At 42.9% G+C, this 19,647-nt stretch overlaps 1 protein-coding gene across 1 annotated transcript in view; it reads left to right on the forward strand.

Moving 5' to 3' along the window:
- Positions 1 to 2,239: 2,239 nt before the first annotated feature.
- The window catches only part of LOC308193666 (uncharacterized protein), a 32,068-nt gene continuing 14,660 nt past the window's right edge, over positions 2,240 to 19,647 (forward strand). The window contains exons 1-9 of the mRNA XM_080588599.1: positions 2,240 to 2,325; positions 4,449 to 4,555; positions 5,918 to 5,969; positions 6,631 to 6,763; positions 8,838 to 8,979; positions 9,932 to 10,063; positions 10,795 to 10,937; positions 16,237 to 16,243; positions 16,705 to 16,743. Of these exons, the coding sequence (XP_080444725.1) occupies positions 4,469 to 4,555; positions 5,918 to 5,969; positions 6,631 to 6,763; positions 8,838 to 8,979; positions 9,932 to 10,063; positions 10,795 to 10,937; positions 16,237 to 16,243; positions 16,705 to 16,743 (735 nt within the window). The 5' untranslated portion in view covers positions 2,240 to 2,325; positions 4,449 to 4,468. The remainder of the gene's footprint in view (positions 2,326 to 4,448; positions 4,556 to 5,917; positions 5,970 to 6,630; positions 6,764 to 8,837; positions 8,980 to 9,931; positions 10,064 to 10,794; positions 10,938 to 16,236; positions 16,244 to 16,704; positions 16,744 to 19,647) is intronic.

Genomic DNA, 19,647 nt, shown 5'->3' on the forward strand with positions numbered 1-19,647 from the left:
GGGTCATGCTAAACAATATATAGGGGTGGCTGGCCGGGGTGGGGGGCCGGCTGCTCGGGGATAGGCTGGGCATCGGTCAGCGGGTGGTGAGCAATTGCATTGTGCATCACTTGTTTCGTACACATCATTAGCAGTACTGTTATCATTATTGGTAGTATTTTCCTTTCTTTTCTGTCCTAATAAACTGTCTTTATCTCAACCCATGAGCTTTCACTTCTTTCCCAGTTCTCTCCCTGATCCCGCTGAGGGAAGAGGGTGAGTGAAGGGCTGTGTGGTGCTGAGCTGCCGGCTGCGTTAAACCACAACAAGCTGCACTATGCTGTCAGCTTTGTATGAATCTAATCACTTAGTCCAACTTGGATGCCAAATCTGAAGTACAACACTGAATTAAAACAGATGTGTTAATCTTTTAGAAGGATGTACTTGTTCTTAATGTATGTGTTATCTCCTCAGGTTTCTCCTGTTTCTTTCAAGGTAGTAGAAGTAGTAGAAGTAACTTGGTCAGGCTCTGCAGGAGGATCTGGATAGGCTGGAGCGATGGGCTGAGGCCAACTGCATGAAGTTCAACAAGGCCAAGTGCCGGGTCCTGCACCTGGGGCGCAACAACCCCAAGCAGCGCTACAGGCTGGGAGATGAGTGGCTGGAAAGCTGCCTGGCCGAGAGGGACCTGGGAGTATTGGTTGATAGTCGGCTGAATATGAGCCAGCAGTGTGCTCAGGTGGCCAAGAAGGCCAACAGCATCCTGGCTTGCATAAGAAGCAGTGTGGCCAGCAGGGCTAGGGAAGTGATTGTCCCCCTGTACTCGGCTCTGGTGAGGCCGCACCTCGAGTACTGTGTTCAGTTTTGGGCCCCTCGCTACGAGAAGGACATGGAGGTGCTCGAGAGAGTCCAGAGAAGGGCAACGAAGCTGGTGAGGGGTCTGGAGAACAACTCTTACGAGGAGCGGCTGAGGGAGCTGGGCTTGTTCAGCCTGGAGAAGAGGAGGCTCAGGGGAGACCTCATCGCTCTCTATAGGTACCTTAAAGGAGGCTGTAGAGAGGTGGGGGTTGGTCTATTCTCCCACGTGCCTGGTGACAGGACGAGGGGGAATGGGATAAAGTTGTGCCAGGGGAGGTTTAGGTTGGATGTTAGGAAGAACTTCTTTACTGAAAGGGTTGTTAGGCATTGGAACGGGCTGCCCAGGGAAGTGGTTGAGTCACCATCTCTGGAGGTCTTTAAAAGACGTTTAGATGTAGAACTTAGTGATATGGTTTAGTGGAGGACTTGGTGGTGTTAGGTCAGAGGTTGGACTCAGTGATCTTGGAGGTCTCTTCCAACCTAGACGATTCTGTGATTCTGTAACTGAAATATCCAGCTATTTTGCTGACTTCGAGTGGGCTTGAACTTTACATGGGCAGAAGTAGATGTGAGAGTGAGAACTGCATGAAAAATATGGGTACAAGTGCCAATACATGATTTTGTGGGTAAAGAGCAGAGTGTAAGGATTTGTAGGTGACAGAAGCGGTACCAGGCACGAAGTGATCAGGGCCCGTAGGGGTGTAAGTTGAAATGAGGGTTCTCCTATTCCGTGAAATAGTTAATCGGGGAGCTTCCTCGCGCCGTGCGGGGGTTTGGGGGCGGGTCCCGCCGCAAAACAATGGCAGACTGCCCCATGCAGTGCCTCACTTGGATGTGTCTGCAGTCTTGGAAGCTTGACTACCCTACGTTCTCCTACAAATGGACCTTGAGCTTGTTTGGAGGTTCTAGCAGGGGAGCGCAGCTACCGTATACCCTTGACCGATGAACGGTACGCCTCTATCGGGGAAGGTCGTCCTCTTCGACCGAGCGCGCAGCTTCGGGAGGGACGCACATGGAGCGGTGAGGGAGGAAGGGGACACCCGCCTAGCCAGCCAGATCAGCCGAATCAACCCTGGCGATCAATGGGGTGACAGATGTCGCAGCCAGATCGCCCTCACATCCAGGGCTGCATGGGGCCCGGCCTCTATATAAGGCTCCATTTACTATTTTCCTTCAAGTTATGGTGAGTAAATATGAGGGTCAAAAAATCGATTTTATAAACAGAAGAATCATCTCCTCGTCTTACTTCTGCCCCAAACACGTCTTTTCCAAGACGTCTACAAGCACGTTAACGTTTTTCCAGGATCCGTGTTCCTCCCATAGGCCTTTGCGGTTTATGCAAATTACCGCCGTCCTATTGGCGGCTGTCCCGCTCGGCACCGCCTGGCGGGCGGGCTGGGGGCGGCTCGGCTCGGTTCGGCTCGGCTCGGCCCGGCTCGGGCAGGCGGTGGCCGACATTTTGCGTCGTGGCGTTGCGGTGAGCAGGAGGTGAGGGGCAGAAGCGCGTTGCTGCTGCGCTGCGGTTCCCTCAATTCTGATTTTTGGATGGTCCTCTGTGGAGACAGGAGTTGGGCTCGGTGCTCCTTGTGGGTGCCTTCCGGCTCGGGATGTTCTGCGTTCCCTTCGGCTGGACGTGCGCGTCCTGCCTCACCTGAGCGGTGCAGCCTGAGGAGCCCCTACGCTGTGTGCCGCTGGGGGGTGGCACTGCCGCTCGGGGGGCTTCCGAGGGAGCTGGGGTTGCTTAGTCTGGAGAAGGGGAGACATTATTGCTCTCTGCCACTACCTGAAAGGAAGCTGTGGGGAGCTGGGGGTCGGCCTCTTCTCGCAGATAACCAGTGATAGGACCAGAGGGAATGGCCTCAAGCTGTGCCAGGGGAGGTTCAGGCTGGAAATGAGCAGACATTTCTTCTCAGAAAGAGCAGTCGGGCAATGGGACGGGTTGCCCAGGGAGGTGGTGGAGTCACCGTCCCTGGGGGTGTTCAAGAAAGGTTGGACGTGGTGCTTAGGTTTAGTGGGTGACATTGATGGCAGGGTGATGGTTGGACCAGGTGATCTTGGAGGTCCTCTCCAACCTTAATGACTCTGTGATTGTGCGAGGTTGGCCTGCTTCAGGCATGTCTCGGAAGGGCATGCTGAACAAAAGGCTCTCTTATTTTTTTTAAATACCTCAGCATTTAACAATCACCTTGGCCGCCTTCTTTTCCCCTCTTTAGTGAGTTTAACTGTCTTGCAAGCCTTTTCTATTCTTGAAAAAGCATACTTTTGCCTTCCTGCCCCATTTTATTGCAGTCTGCTTGCACCTTGTGTTGCTCATTGTCTTCATCAGCCTTTTCCCGTGCCGCTCAGGTAGGCGTTGGGCTCATCCTGCTGCCGCTTGGTGTGACATGGTGCCACGGGCACTGCGCAGCCCCATGCCAAGCAGAGGCCCCTCGGCAGGCATGAAGGGCCGAACAACCTTGCTCCTTTGAGTTCCTGTCAGCAGCCTTTTAGTTTGTGCCCTTTTTTTTTTTTTAATTTTTCCCTCGCTATCTTGCCTGGTGCTGCTTCTGTGCTCAAGATCTGGTAGAGGTTGCTTTTTCCCCACCCACCCCCCCTCTGCTTCTGGAGTGCTTGCAAGATTAAGAACTGGCAGTCAGTGCTCGCATGCCAACAGGCTGCTTTCCAGGACTGCTTCAACTGCTGCTTAAAGTGACAAGGCATCTCCCTGCAGAGGGAAAAGAGCCCTCAGCTTCAGCGAGGGGTTGCTATTTCAGATCTATGCATACGCAGTGCTAGTATGACAAAATTCAGTGCTCCCTTGGCTTATGGCTGTGCAGTGGAATCCAGTTCCTTCTGGAACCAAAATGCATCTATCCTAGAAGTAACAAGTAATAGCCTCCTTTATGGAAGTACTAAAGTTCTGCTTGCAAAGCGTGGTGTATCTGATAAACTGAAAGCTCTGTAAAGTTATGCTTATCAATAAGGTTTATTAATAGAAAGAAATGAGACCAGTAGAAGAATAAATAGTACAGCAGTCTGAATCTAAGTATTTCAGTCTGGGTTATTACAGAAGAAGCTGGTCTTTATCTATTTATCTGTTTAATTTTGTTACTGCTTGTGTAGAATCACATACCCTGGATCACCACAGCTAGAAAGGTAACTGAGAGGTTTTGAGAACGTGTTTCCATGCCTCATATGTAGAATGAATGTTTAGATACTTATGGAGTCCCTCAATATAAGGACTTAAAAAACCACGTCTGCTCCCTTTTCTCCTCTCTTGTTGAAACATGGCTTTTGGTGGCGATGGATTGAGTAGCTCTAGTGCTAAAACTTTCATTTTGTAAAAGTTTTTAATGATTTCCTCAGTGGTGACTTTATTTTTTCCTTCCCATTATCTCCTGATTAACAACTTGATGCTTACTTTTTCTGAATTTGGGGGGGAACGAAGACAGCTACAAAATAACTGTGACTTGACTGTGCTGCAATAAAACCAAATCAGTTTAGACTGGAAGCTTTATTTAAATGATTTAAATTAACTTAAATTATTGTCCTGTGAGTGACCTGTGAACCGTTATTCCAATAGCCATCAGTATTTTGAATCATTATCGATGTATTTCTTATAAATATTTTAGGTAACTGGAAGTCTGAAGTCATGGCTGGAAAGCCCAAACTTTACTACTTTGATGGAAGAGGCAAAATGGAGTCCATTCGCTGGTTGTTAGCTGCAGCCGGGGTTGAGGTTTGTTTCACCATTTTAACTTTAAGCTGCGTATTTTAAGCTCGTCAGGACACTGGTCGTTAACCAAACAAGAAAAACTGTCCCAGGATGCAATAGTAAATAAGTATTGGTTATTCAGCATGATTAAATGCTATTACTTTAGGTGCACAAAAGTATGGCTTCAAGTTTCGTGTCTTCTGAGACACTGTAAGCCAGGCTCTTGCTTAATGCAAGATCGCTTAATTAAGCCTTCTGTGACTTACCCAGTGCTATTGAGCTGAACAATACATGTGTTCCTGGCATAACAAGTATGATCTGTGCCAAGTAAAACAGCAACGAATTTGCATTCTCCCGTCTGTCTGTTTTCAGCTGGATGCTCGTACAGGGTTTTTTATTTTTTCATTCAACTGGCTGCGTCCTTCAAAATGAGCTGCAGCATGAAACGTGTTTTGTCCTGCTTGCTTCATGTGGATAGACTTAACAGCTTATCTTAGCCTACGTGATCACACTTACTCTAGTTGTGTATTTGTATGCCTAACTTTCTGGGTTTTCCCTGCTATAGCAAATCTTAATTATTAACACACGTCACATGCGTTCATAGAGATGCTGACTGAGGAAGAACCCTTGGGAGTTCATGTCGAGGCTTCTAGTGCTTGGTAAGCTCGATCATTTTCTAGTCTCAATGGATTACATTGACTGTAATGGCACCTTAGACAAGTATGGCACACGTACATGTAAATGTCTAACTTCGGTGCCTTAATCTTGAACTGAATTCCTCTGTAAGTACCAGCCATCCTCAACCATACTGAATATAAGTAAATCAGTCTGATCACGGGCAGTGCTGTGTCTTTTGGGTTTCTCATCTAGTGAATAATTCATCTTCAGGTGTCCTAAATATGCTTCTGCACTAATTTTCCTGCTTGGCATAATACTTTAACGTTATTTTGTAAAAGCTTTTGTTTTCACTTTCTAATAATTTGTTCCTGTGTAGCTCCCAAATCAAAATAACACACAGCAGAGCTTTTTTCCACATGTCAGGAAGCATTTTAAGGACAGCCTAGTCTATATTGTTGACTGTCTCACATTAAATTGCCTGTTCAATACAAAATAAACCATCCTCACTCCAGGTCTTAATGCTGATTTTTCTGCTAGGGTTGCCTTTAGCAGCATTTGTCAGATATGATAGACCAAGAGGTTTTGCCAGTGTTTCTGCCCCTTGCATTTTCTCCCTTAAAGTTATGTCTGGAATGTAGGGACCAAGATTTGTATTCTCTTCCTTGATAAGCACTATCCAGGTTTGAAGTTTGTCTATTCTAGAAATGTGAGAAGATGTTTGTTTCGTGTTCTTCCTTATTTGCTTTTTTTGTTTGCTTGTTTTTTCAGTTTGAAGAGAAGTTTTTGGAAACACGAGAACAGTATGAGAAGCTCTTGCAAAGTGAGTGCATATAAAACCTCAAAAGAAGTGTGAGCAGGCCTTACTTAGTCTCAGAGAAGATGTTTAAAGACTGTGGGACCGACTTCCCACATGGCAGAGATTTTTTCAGAGACTGATTTTTAATTATTTTTCTTCCCTGTGTGTGGATATCTGTCCACACTGAGAACTGAATGTCTTTCCAGCTTGTGGAATTTCACAGTGATTTGCAAAAGGTTATCCTAAAACTTCATTGAGGGTCCTGATCTAGCGAAAGATACTGGTAATGAGGGCGAAATTTTGGAATTTAAAATTTGCTTCAGCTGTCTCTTAAGTAGTGGAATACAAATATATTTTTATGTATACAGAATTAGGCAGTTCTTACTCAGTTAATGTGTTTAGTGTGAAGATTGTCTCGATTGTATTCCAATTTCAGCATAAAAGCTGTTGAACCCAGTCCTGACTGCAACTTCTGTGCACGTTGTTTTTTAAAGCAAGGTTGATAATCCCCAATGAGTCCATTCTTCACGTTAATTTATCTGTTCTTTACTGTTTGCACGATGCCAGTTTAATGTAACGGCTCCCTACAGCAAGCTCACCATAAAAGTAATGCCTTTATGAGGACAAGAGATCTGCTGCAGAGGTGCTAGATCCGACATTAACGCGTTGCTTTCCCCATCTTTAGGTGGATCCCTGCTGTTCCAGCAAGTGCCCCTGGTGGAGATCGATGGGATGAAGATGGTGCAGACCAGGGCCATCCTCAACTACATCGCAGCGAAGTACAACCTCTATGGGAAGGACCTGAAGGAGAGAGCCCTGTACTGTGACTATTCTTCTTGGACGTGTTACAGTAGCTTAGATATGTGTAGAATTAACGGGATAGTTGCGCACACAGACGATCACTGATGTGCTTCGGTGGTTTACAACATGCAGTAAGACTGACAAGCCGCAGTTCAGTGCAACCCAACTGATTTGTTCTGATTAGATTATGTTTACATAAAAAAAAATGCCTGATGTGTGAGTCCGTTGTGCTCTAGTAAAACATTAGTACAGCTTGCCACAGGTATTCGGGAACTGACTGGAGTGTAAATATTGAACTACTTTTGTAAACTGAAAACGTTTTGGAAAGCAGTGGTTATTTTTTAGCTTTTCTGTTTGCAAAATAAGACCTGGAAGTGATGTTACCTGCGTTTAGATGGTGTTCCTCAGCATTATAAAAAGTTTACTTTTTAGGTCTTGAGGAATTGGAGAAAAGGCAGCTAAAAGTCACTGAAAGATTTCTGGTTTCATGTGAAACTAAATCCAGGTCTTCATGCTGTGTCTGTGTGAAGGAAAAAGATGCCTCTGGGATATCTGTGGCCTTTAAATGCCCATTTCCTATTGTTTTCCAAATAAAGGAAAACTAAAGGTTAACTAGTAAGGAATCCAACTTCGGTGGGTAGAATACCACAGAAGTGTGAGTAGTTAGGTGAATCGGCTGAAGCTGGTTCAGGAAAGTAACAGGAAGAATAGTCTGGAGCATTAGTCGTAGTGTACCAGCTTCTTTGTGGTGTTAATGAGCCATCACCTATAGCTTTTATTCCTTGAGTACCTCTTCCTGCAGACAGAATCCTTTCCCATCAAGCTGTGTATTTAGTCTGGGGCCTATTCTTTCTGTTTATCAGAAGATAGAATTCAAAGGTATTGCTTTGTTCTTGAGGGCAGTGTTTTGAGGAGGGATTACTGAGATTAGCCCAGGCTGAAGTCATTTGGATAACTGGTCTTCTGTAGCGTAGAAATGCAGTTTTGGAAAATTAGGGAGGTGAAGCTGATACATGTTAAACCTTGCAGGAATATCTGAAAACATCTCATAGTATTTAATCCTTACAGAGACCTTTTTGAGAAGCTGTTGCCTGACAACAGCAACTGCAGTTGTTTGAGGTTTCTGCTTTGTAATAAGACTCTCCTATGATGTAGGGTGGGTAGAAGACTTTGATAAACAACTTTACCAGATGTCTTATTCATATTCATGAGGACTTAATTTGAGTCTTGTCTCCTGTACAAAACCTGGTGTTAGAGCTCTGGAAAAAAAATGGATAAAAGGGGCTATCTGAGAAGAAAAACTTCTTTACTAATAATTTAGCTAGGTGCTGGACCTGATAGACAACTTCAGCTTTTCAGCCGCATTATTACTTCCTTTGACACCACTTGGACTTTGGCTGAAACCCCGAAGGTGGGATATATCTAGGCAATTAAGCTAGTTTGGAATTAATCATTCAGTGGTGTTGTGGGTTTCTTTGGTGATTCCCAAGTGGTTGTTTATACAATCTGATGTTTGAAGTTGAACTTCAGTCCTTGTACAATCGTGTTTAATCCTGGGCTCCTCCACGGGCTGCAGCGTGGAGATCTGCTCCGTGTGGGACCCATGGGCTGCAGGGGGACAGCCTGCTCCACCAGGGGCCTCTCCACAGGCCGCAGGGGAACTGCTGCTGCGTGCCTGGAGCACCTCCTGCCCTCCTGCTGCACTGACCTTGGGGGCTGCAGGGCTGCTTCTCACTCCTCATTCTGCAGTCACACAGTGGTTTTGTTTATTTTTGCTTTGTTTTTTCCCCTTTCTTCAATCAGCTCTCCCAGAGGCCCACCCAGTGCCGCTCCCTGGCCCACCTTTTGGAGCCGGCTGGAGCTGGCTCTGATCTGCCATGGGGCAGCTGCTGGGCTCTGCTCACAGAGGCCACCCCTGCAGCCCCCTGCTACCAAGCCCTTGCCACATAAACCCAACATGTCTCTACTTTTTAACCAGAAAAATAATTTGTGTGATGGGGGAGTTCAACTTTTACGATCACAATGCAGATCTGTGGTTATGGAGGCGCCTTCTTATTTACGTTTGTTGTTTTTGTTGTTGTTTGTTTTAAGGATTGATATGTATGTTGGAGGAACTGAGGACCTTATGGGCTTTATTTTGATGTTCCCATTCTTATCAGCTGAGGATAAAGAGAAACAACGTGCCCTTATAGTTCAGAAGGCCACCAGCAGGTACTTCCCAGTATATGAAAAGGTATGTAGTAGGATTTCTAACAGCAGAAACACTGGGTATTTTAGGAAAAGCAGAGGAAATAGGAAGGTTTCAGCCCAGTACTTTAAACTGGACACCATCCTGTCACCAGGCTGGACAGATGAGAGGGAGGTCAGAGCAGTGTAAGAGAACTGGGGGTGGGCTAAATGTAGAAAGTTCTGAATGAGATCGCCTGGTCTGAGTAATGTCACCGCTGACACTGAAAGATCCAGGTACCACTTTGATCCAATGAATGTAAACGATGGTTATACACAGTTGAAATAGCAGCTTCCTGCTTTTAGGAGAAATGTAATCTACATTGCAAAGGAGATGCAATTTTAAAATAGCTAATTGTCAACTTTGTTTAACATCTCAACTATGTCTTTATGTTATTTATTTATTTAACCACAGTAGTAAGCAGTTATTACCACAGTTTATAAACCACAGTTCTGGAGATGCCTCAGTGTTTTGGGTTTCCCCAGGCAGATGTAGGAGGCACAGAAGTCTTCTAATCTGAACATCCTGCTACATAAGCCATACTGGGATCTTGTTTTTTTTTCTGGCTGATCTCTATTTTCCCACTGAAGCTGTAACCAAATGCAGAAAAATTTGAGATTATTAGGCTGGAAAGGGGAGAAAACCAAGGAGGGATCTAACCCTGTAGTCTAGTACATGGGGTTACCTAGGGCTATAGGATGTAAGGAAGGGTGGGTAAGAGAAACACTGGGGTTCTAGATCACTGCTGTGAGGACTGCTCATGCATAAATGATTGGAGGTTGTAAGCACTGAGCTCACATCTCCCACACTGGCAGTATCCCTAGGGACTGGGGACAAAAAGAGGTGAATAGAAGAGGAAGCAATAAGTATTGCCAAAGGAGGTGTGCCTGAGTATTTTGTAAACATCAACCACAGCTACTTATCCACATCTGAACGCTTTCATTTATGGTGCTTCCAGGTTCTGAAAGACCATGGGCAGGACTTCCTTGTTGGCAACAGTTTTAGCTGGGCAGATGTTCATCTTCTGGAAGCCATTTTAATGGTAGAAGAGAAGAAGTCAGATGTTCTCTCGAGCTTTCCTCAGTTACAGGTAACTTACATTAACAATACTCTCATATAGATGGAAATATGATAAAAGATATTTCTGTTACGTGTGGACAATTACGTAAGACAGGAATGTTTGTCATTCCTATTGTAGTCTTGCTCTGCTTGCTTTAGGAAGAAACTTCTAATAGGATTCATCTACAGAATTTATTACTTTATAGAGTAATTCTCATACAGATGTGAAGCAACCCCCCATTCTTGTTTTTTTTTTTGTATCCTCTCAACAGCTCTGTGATGCCTAAAACAGAAAATATTTCTAGACCACAAGCTGTGATTTGAATAAAGTACACATCTGAAACCACAGATAACTGTTTCCACTTCAACCTATATCAATACAAGATGGAGGGCTGTCTTATTACTATTCAAAATAATGAGTTTGGGGTGAGGGGGAGTAAACTTTATCTGTGGCTAAAACTGTATTTCTTGTACTGCCTTCTCATGCTGCTTTTTAAAGGATGTTAGTGACTTCCATTAGGAAGACTGAGATGAATACAGGCACATCTCTTACCAGTATTTCCTTTGTTGATGGAACAGTTCTGGATACATATCGTTAGTAGTTTCTCCAGTAGCAGCAGACAGTATTTGCTTAATGCTTTCTGTAAATGCTGCCCTCTTCAGTTAAATCATCTGCTTACACAAATGAGCTTAACAGTTGTTTTTCTTGTGTTACTTTGTTTTTTTTTTTTAACTACTGTGTACTTACTGTTTACCTTTTAGGCATTTAAAAGAAGGATAAGCAGCATCCCCACAATCAAGAAGTTTCTAGAGCCTGGAAGCCAGAGAAAACCTGTTCCTGATGATAAATATGTGGAGACTGTGAGGAGAGTTCTCCGTATGTATTATGATATAAAAGCAAATTAGTGTGCCTGTCTAAAGCAACATCTATGCTTGTTTGAAGAAAACTGTGAGAGCATACAAATAAACTGCACAGCGAAGGTGAAGATACATTTGAATAGAGTTTCAGTGAACAATATCGTGTTCTCTCATATGAAGTACAGTATGTAATTTTTTTTAATTATATTTCACTATTAACCTGTGGTTTTTCCTTCATTCTTCTTGAGATTTTTCTGGTAATTTTAAGCAATTGAAATGGCAGCAGGCTTGCTGCCTTCCTGGAAGCTCACTGGAAGAGGGGAAAGCAAAAGAGAAGGAAATATGAGTTGCTGACTGACAGCTCCAGCATGTTATACTGGCTCCGAGGACTTTCTGCTGAAATCCAGATCAGATTTTTGTGTGATTGGTTCTGATTCAGGTCTTCACTGTTTTTAACTTCACTTTAGTAAAATAAGAGTTTTTAAAGAATGTAGGAGGGAGGTGTTTCTCTTGCCAGTCCTATTGGACATCAGTGACTTGTCTGAAATACCAGCATTGTGCCTTCATAATTAAGTTACATTTTCATTACTGATTTAAGAAATAAAACGACTACCACCTGTCATACGTGTATAACTGGTGTATCTAGAGGGCCTGTTCTAATCAAATAAACTTGTTATTCTTATATGTTCTTGTTGTAGTGTTGTCTCATGAATGAAAGTTGGGGTTGGTAAACTTTAAGATATGTGCAGAATGGGGTTTGCAAACATTAACTTACTTATATGCGGAATGTATCCTCAAAGACTTGACTTGAAGGGGGTCCTCGGTAACCTGCGTAGCTCATGGAAAAAAACATTTCACTTGCATTTTTAAACCAAGGAAGGGAGATGAGAAGGGGAGGTAGTAAACCATCACACAGACCTGGTGTTAATTCCTGTCCAAGCTTTAATAACTCCCATACTCAAAATGTTCTTTCTTTTCCTCTATTATTTTCTTCAGTGTATGGTTTTGGCAGATGAGTTTACAAAGGAAAGGTAAATGTTTTTAATCACTTAGATAAATGGCACCTGGGCTTTGAAAAGCTGCTCAGTAAGCTGTTATCTTGGGGCTTCACGTCTGTTATTTACAGTTCCATATTAATGATACAGATTTTTTAAAAGATTTCTCAATCCCTAATGTCATTGTTTAATTCCTGGCTGTATACTGAGAAACGGGGTGTTTCTTGACCTTGTAATGCAGTGAATACTCTTGAGTAATATTTGGTGAATGAATTGCCTGCTTGAGAGCTCATCAATCTCCCAGCTTCAGAGCGACTGAAGTTCTCAGCACTGTGAATGGTTTCATCTCATTGTGGGAATACAGGGTTTGTACTGACTTATGCTGGTTTATCTGTCACCTGCTTTCCTGACGTCAATTGCAATTACATTCTCAGATTGGTTTAATAAGGAAATTTGGAAAGCTCTGTAGTTGTTGATCTACATTCCTTTGCTGAACTTTTTCTCCAGAATCTGAGGAAAGGTGCGGTGTGATGCTGAATGAATTTTCCACACGTGAGGATGCAGAAAAAACAGGTGTCTGTCTGACAGAATTTGTCAGCTCTAAGCCTGGTAGGATGTAGCTGTGTCTGTCAGCAAACAGCATGGCACGGTAGCAATGAAGTTGAACAGGACAGTTGGTACTGCAAACTTGGCATCAGTGCTGTGTGGTTTTGGCGGTGGGGTTCCTTCAGCCTAGCTTGAGTGGTTGTGGTGACTGAATGCTGTTTAAACTGCACTCTGAAAGCACAATTTTCAGTTCAATTTCACCCAGCAAAGATCCATTTTGTGCATTGCAAGATCAAAATGTGGTGAGAGCCGAAGCACAGTCAAGAAATGCACTTTAAAAGCATTCTGTTCCAGACCTCTAATGTAGATACACCCTGTAGTGCTTCAGATCTGGCCCAACTGATGGATTATTTCCCAACGTTTTAGTAAATCTCAGTTTATTCTGTGAGGGAGGGTTGATGAGAACTTGTATTTTTTTTTTTTATCTTCTTAATTTGGTTTGAGATGAAGACCTAGGTGTGTTTATATATAAACCAGTGTGTACCCCTCCACTTACCACCTTTTTCACTTACACTGTCATCACAGGCTTGCATGATGTGACACAGGCACTACTGGAGATTCCTGGCCTTCTGGAACAGCTGACACAGGACATCTGAGGTATTACTAGGTGCTCCTGTGCAGCAAGTCAAACCGAACCCAGTCAATAAACACTTCAGAGCAGCAGCAGAACAGCAGCCACTTGGCTATTAGTCGTATGTTTTAGGGTGAGCTGAATCATACATTGCATGTTATTTTTTTTGCCGAGGGAATTAACAGTGCCGGGCAAGGGTCTGCTCTGAGCTCCTCGTCACTGGAAGGAATAGAAAATAATTCTAAGGATGGTGTGTTTCTTATTTGGATATTTCCACACAGGTTTGTCAGTTTAGTTTTTAGCCTCCACAGAGTGACAGGTCTATAGACTATTATTGGGATCTTCCAAATTTTGGGCAAACCAGAGAGATCAGTTAGATCTAAGTCTTTTGTAAACCTAATGAGAAGTAGAGGGGTCATAGAGGCCATCATTCTGCAGGAGTTTCCTAATAGCCAAAGAAGTGTAAAATGCCTCCTTACTGAGTATCCTCGAGTCCTTGTACAGGGCTCTAGCAGTGATTACTTAGGTCTTTAGCAGACTTTGATAATGCTCTAAAGACTCTTAAGGCAGAGTACTTCAGTTCTCTCACCAGCCTTCAAGACAGTAGTAAGCAAAGAAGATACACAGATGTTTGTTGTCATCTTTCCTACGTTTCCCAGTGCTGCTGGCCCAATACCTATTGGCACAATGCACAATGATCCTAGGAATAATTTCACTCTCAACTGTCCTAAAGCACTTAACTGTTTGACAGTTTTGATGCATTTTGCAAGGACTTAGGTTTGCTTTCAACCCTTGCTCTGGCAAGACCTATATATATACACAAAGCAGCTTGCAGCATCATTCTGATAGCCAGGCAGAAGTTGTGCTTAGTGGAAGTAAGTGCTGTGATCCTACACGACCTGTTTGGGTTTAAAACATTGGCCACCAGTGGAATTGCAAGTCCATTCCCACTGAAAGCAGTAGGAAAATTCTCACTGAAGGAAGGAGCAAAGGAAGAGGAGGAAAGGCCGTGGGGGTTACTGGGACTTACTGATTGCCTCGGCATGAACGCTTGTGTGCATTGGCCACTGCTTTGAGGTTCAGGAGGGGTAGGTTCATATTTTGGGGGTGATACATAGGATCTGAGCATCAGCTGCATGTTCCTGCTTGGGCACAGCCTGCACAGAGGAGTCCTCAGAGGGCTGCTGGGACTTACACTCACCCTTGGCAATGAGTCGTAGGAAAGCTGAGGCAGGAACATGCTGTTTGGCTTTATTTCTCTCATTTCTGATGCACAGCCCCAGCAGGGACAACTGGCATGAATTAAGTCAATCCCCTGTAGAGATGCAGTTCAAAAAGCTTGTCTTTGTGGAAGATGCCAAAGACAGCTGGCAGGTTACTGCTGCTGCAAAGTGGGAAGCCAGAGAGTAGTGTTTAGTAGGTGCCACCACACATCTTTTAAATAAGGAGTTGAGCAACCTATTTGTTTATTATTAAAATGGTAACCCAAGAATTGTAAAGTCCAAGGTGCCTGCATATTTATGGCAACATATAAAACATTTTTGTGTGGTTAGTAGCAGTTGAAACATGTTTACAGAATCTCTTAACCTTTACAAAGTGTTCATAAACACATCCTGAGTGTGACATGGGTTTTTTGAGGAAGTCATTTCCCTAAGGAGGGAAGAGGACAACAGCATAGGATACTGCTCAGCCACAATATCTCTCCCATGCCGATCAGCGTTTTATTGTTAACATCATACTTAAGATCCTGCTCTTAGTGAAGGCTCTTCTGTATCCTGTTCGCTCTGGGGGAAAATTTCTGCCCTAGGCAACTACTAGGTTGTAGCACGAGCTCCTTTCCAACAACACAAAAGGCATTGAATTAGCCTGATGTTACTTTTCCTCTGTCCCTAGATGGAGCCCTGCTCTTTCAGCAAGTGCCCATGGTGGAGATTGATGGGATGAAAATGATGGAGACATAGGATGAAGGTGGTGCAGCCCTGAATCATCCCCAGCAGCACAGCAGGAAAAGCACAACCCCTATGGGAAGGACCTGAAGGACAAAGCCTGGTACAGTAACTCTAGACTTATAAGCACCATGTGCATGATTTTGAACGATGACTACTTTTATAGTCAGCGGAAAGAAATAGCTATCTCCAGATGGCACTTTATCCGAACTGTAAGGCATGGTTAACCTCTTCCAGCATATGACTGGAAGCATCTGCAAGCCCCCTAGGAGTACGGAGCAGAAATCAGACATATATACACACCTCCAGCAGCCCCTCCAGGTTTTGACCAAGTCATTGCAAAACTTTCTTCTTCTTTGTCTGTTTAAAATTTCTCATGCTGCAACTTCTGTTGCAGTTCTCTCCCATTCTTTCAGCATGCTTCTCTGAGAAGAGTCTGTTCCTGCCCTCTCTGTAACTACACGTTAGATAGTTGAACACAGTTATATCCTCGGCACTTTGCAATTTGACATTTTATGTAAAATTTTATTCATGTCATTTTATGGAACTGAAGGAAAAATTAACAAAGTTTGCAGAAGATAAAAAAGAAAAGTGACAAGAGGGAGGAAATGTGAGATTTGGTGACCTGAATCAGTACGTACACTGAAAATGAATAAACAATGCTGTAGCTTCCAATTCCTTTCTGTTGCTTGCCGTATTATACTTTCCATTTCAGAACAATTTCTACACTGCAGCAGAACCCTTCAAACTCACACGTGGAAAGGTCACCCAAGAGTAGATGGAATGGAAACATTACCTTCCTTCTGGCAAGAGGCAGAAGGAGCTTAACCTTATCCGTCAGCCTGATACTCCCAAGCTTAGCTCACGATCCCAGCTGTGCCAGCCTACTCAGATACACATTAGCTCATGCACAGATCATCCCTCCACACCCTTTGTCAAGGAAGTAACTACCTTATCAAACTCTGCTATTAGTCAGCAGATTTGCTGTAGGAGGTCTTTACTTTCGGGCTGACCTTTTGGTCAATCATTTCTGATAAAGTTTGCCTAAGACGGGCTTGCATGGAGACAGCCTTGCAATGAAAGGCGCAGCTCTCACACGTTGCAGAGTATCCCGTTGTTCAAGTTCTCACATGCAAAGTATGCCTGCCCACACAACATAAAATGAAAAAAGGTGCAACATGAGTGTATCTTAACCTTAATTAAACAAGCACATTGTTTATTTTTCTAGTGCCATGGTACCTTCTTGCTCATAGTAACAGGTGTTAATGTGAAGCCGTGCAGGCTTGAGGCTGGAGAAAGTACTTCTGTTGGATCCAGAAATTGTTTTTGCACTAGGAAAGGGACAGACTTCACGGGTTGCATGGTGTCCTGGTCCCTGAAGCAAGAGGCACACCTTTCCAAACCGGACTATTGAAGACAAATGTATAGGTTTAGGCCTCAAAGACTGATCTGTCTTTTCTGGTCATTCTTATGAGAAAGACTAGGAATCTCTGCATTCAGCTACAACACTAGGGCAGCTAGTGCTGATTTTATTGCTGAAGGTGTCCACAGGAAGCACCTTATAGACATGAAACATGTGGATGGAAATGTCTGGACAGTAGTTATTAAATCATTTATGTAAGCCTATGGTAAAGTTTAACCTACAGAAGGATTCATACATCTTTTTGTATAATGTTGCACAATTTTATTGGTTAAGGTTATGTACTTGGCTATCATGACCAAACTCTGTTTGGAGGTAAGTTAATAAAAAACAATCTCCTAATACACATTCCTGGTAATAAAAAACACTATCCTAATATAGATTCCCGAGTTTGCTATAAAACAGAATAGTTCAGCTGGAAGTGACCTTGAAAGATCATCTAGTCCAACTTTGTACCAGCCTTGGGAGATACATTGTAACATAGCCCCACTTTTATAACGTGAGTGCATTTACACTGTTTTACTTGCTACAGATTTATTACCTTGTATATAAAGATTATACACAGCATCACCCTGGTTCTCAAGTACCCCAAAGCCTTTTTTCAATATTCCTGACCAGGGATGCAGAAATAATCCTGAAATGTAGGTTTAGGTCATGAATATTTCCATCAACTCTGTATTTAATGACTCCATTTTTGCTCAGTTTTTAAATTCTTAGAAATTATTTTCCTCTTGAATCAAGCTAGTCACAATTTTATGTCTATCAGTACTGAGGAGCGGGTCACTTTCTTGAATTATAGTACTATCTGCATTAAAAAGTGAGCTCTTTAATGGTCAGGCAGAAGGTGACAGACCACCTCCCCATAATCACAGAATGGGCATACAGAAGAGATGGATGTCCATTTTCCTGTTTTGAAACACAAGAGTAAGCCTTCCAGATGATAGTCTGAGCTAAAAGTCTTACTGGATGGAGAGCTTCCAACAATGACCTGTATTTAAACCTTACGTACCTCCTTTTGGTATGTTTGCATGTTTGATAGCAAACAGCACAGTTCTTAATGTGTTGTCAGAATTTAAGAGACTGGGGACTGAATCAAACCTACCAAGACCCAAAATCTCTTTGCAGTCAATGGAGAGGAGCAGAAGTGGATCCTGAATCACATTCATTAATTCATTAATGAGACCCATCATTAGCTGTACAAGAAGGTAGGAATTTCCCAGCCCCAGGCAATAAACAGCCTCAGTGCAAGGTATCTTCCATTCCAAAGGTGAGTGCAATGTGCTCATTCCTACTTCCTTGTGCTCACTCCTTACTTTTAGAATCTTAATTCTGCTTTGAGTACGTTCCCTAGGTACACTGTCTTAAGTCAAAGAGAAGGATTTCGCCCATGTTGTCCATTGCCAAAATAATCAGGTTTTTCCTGTTTATATACAACACCTACTTTACAAGGTGGGTAAAGGTAAAATATTTTAATAATCTTTTAGCTGAGACTGGAATATGCTGATATATATGAAAATTTCTCCCACTTTCTGTAGATTTTAAAAGATATCTTGGAATTCCTTGAAATTCCTTGTTGGAAACCAGCTCACCTGGGCAGAAATCCAACTGATGAAACAATCCTGATGGCAGAAGTGAAAGCATCCACATTATCTCCTCCAAATTTTCTTTGCTGCAGGTAATTAAATCAAATAGTAAGACAGTCATATTCATTCCAAGCTTTGTGGAAAAGAAGTTAAAATACTTTGGCAGTTCCTTGCTGGAATGCAGAAGTAATAGAGAGAGGATCGGGAAACACAGTCTACAAAGTAAAGCACAGAGAATATAAAATAATAGTAATAATAAGTAAAAGCAAAGCTGAGAAATGTATGTGAGAAGTGAATTATGGTCCTATGTGTTTAAAAAAAAACAAACAAAACTATTATATAAATTATTTTTTATGTTTGTGGTTCCAGTAAGAGAGGGAGGGTGATTTTCATATTCCCTGTCTTATAAGTGGAATAAGACACTCAAATTAAAAGCAGCAAAATACAAGCAGAAAAAAAAAAGGCAACAGTTTCACACTAGGGCTGCAGAAATCATTGTTAGAGGATGTCACTGAGGTCATGAACTTGAAAGGATAAAAGTGATATCAAGTATATAATAATTAGTGCTGTGGAATCTTGGAAGTAATCATGAATTTTCAGGGGTTAAGCAGCTCTCTAGCTCTGAAAGATTAAATTCTGAAAGGCAGATTATCCCAGTTTTTTGGATATGTTTTGTAAAACAAAATCCATTGTTTTACACCTTCTCTTGCTGGAGCACCTCTCCTGTGAAGAAAGGCTGAGAGAGCTGGGGATGTTCAGCCTGGAGAAGAGAAGGCTCCAGGAAGACCTCATTGCTGCCCTTCAGTACTTAAAGGAATCTTATAAAAAAGTTAGAGTAGGACCCTTTACTTGGGTAGATAATGATAGGACAAGGGGGAATGGTCTTAAACTAAAAGAGAATAGATTTAGACTAGACATTAGAAGGAAATTCTTCACTGTAAGGGTGGTGAGGCACTGGCACAGGTTGCCCAGAGAAGCTGTGGATGCCCCACCACTGGAGGTGTTCAAAACCAGGCTGGATGGGGCCCTGAGCAACATGATCTAGTGGGTGGCATCCCTGCCTGTGGCAGGGGGTTGGAACTAGATGGTCTTTAAGGCCCCCTCCAACCCGAGTCATTCATGATTCTATGACTTGTACCATCTGACTTGTACCTACTTTTCTCTGAGGTTGTATTATCTACTTCTAGGAAACTGCCCCCTCCCAGTTTTGAACCACCACCTGATGAGGCTTATTTTACAAGTCTTGGCTTGTCATTAGAACTTTTCCCACCCTACTTCTTAGAAGTTGAATTGTTTCCAATTTTAGGCTTTTAAAGCAAGTGAAAGCAACATTGCCACAATTAAAAATTTCCTCCAACCTGACAAGAAGGTCACCACAAGACGAAGAAGCAGTAGCATTAACACAAAGAATTTTCAACAGAAAATGAAGCCAAGTTCCATCTGCAGTCATTTTTCAGCCCCTTTTCCTAGTTGAACTTTTCTTGATTTTTGTTCTAGATTTATATGATATTGAACATGCAACAGGGACAAAAAAAAAATCTCAAATTGAGATTACATTTACTGTTGAATGTATCTGTAAGACAGGTGAATGCAGAGGTAGAATTTTACTCATAAGTATCATTAAAACACATGTATC

The sequence above is a fragment of the Anser brachyrhynchus genome (genome assembly GCF_964034855.1).
Source record: "Anser brachyrhynchus genome assembly, chromosome: 3".
NCBI classification, from domain to species: Eukaryota; Metazoa; Chordata; class Aves; order Anseriformes; family Anatidae; genus Anser; species Anser brachyrhynchus.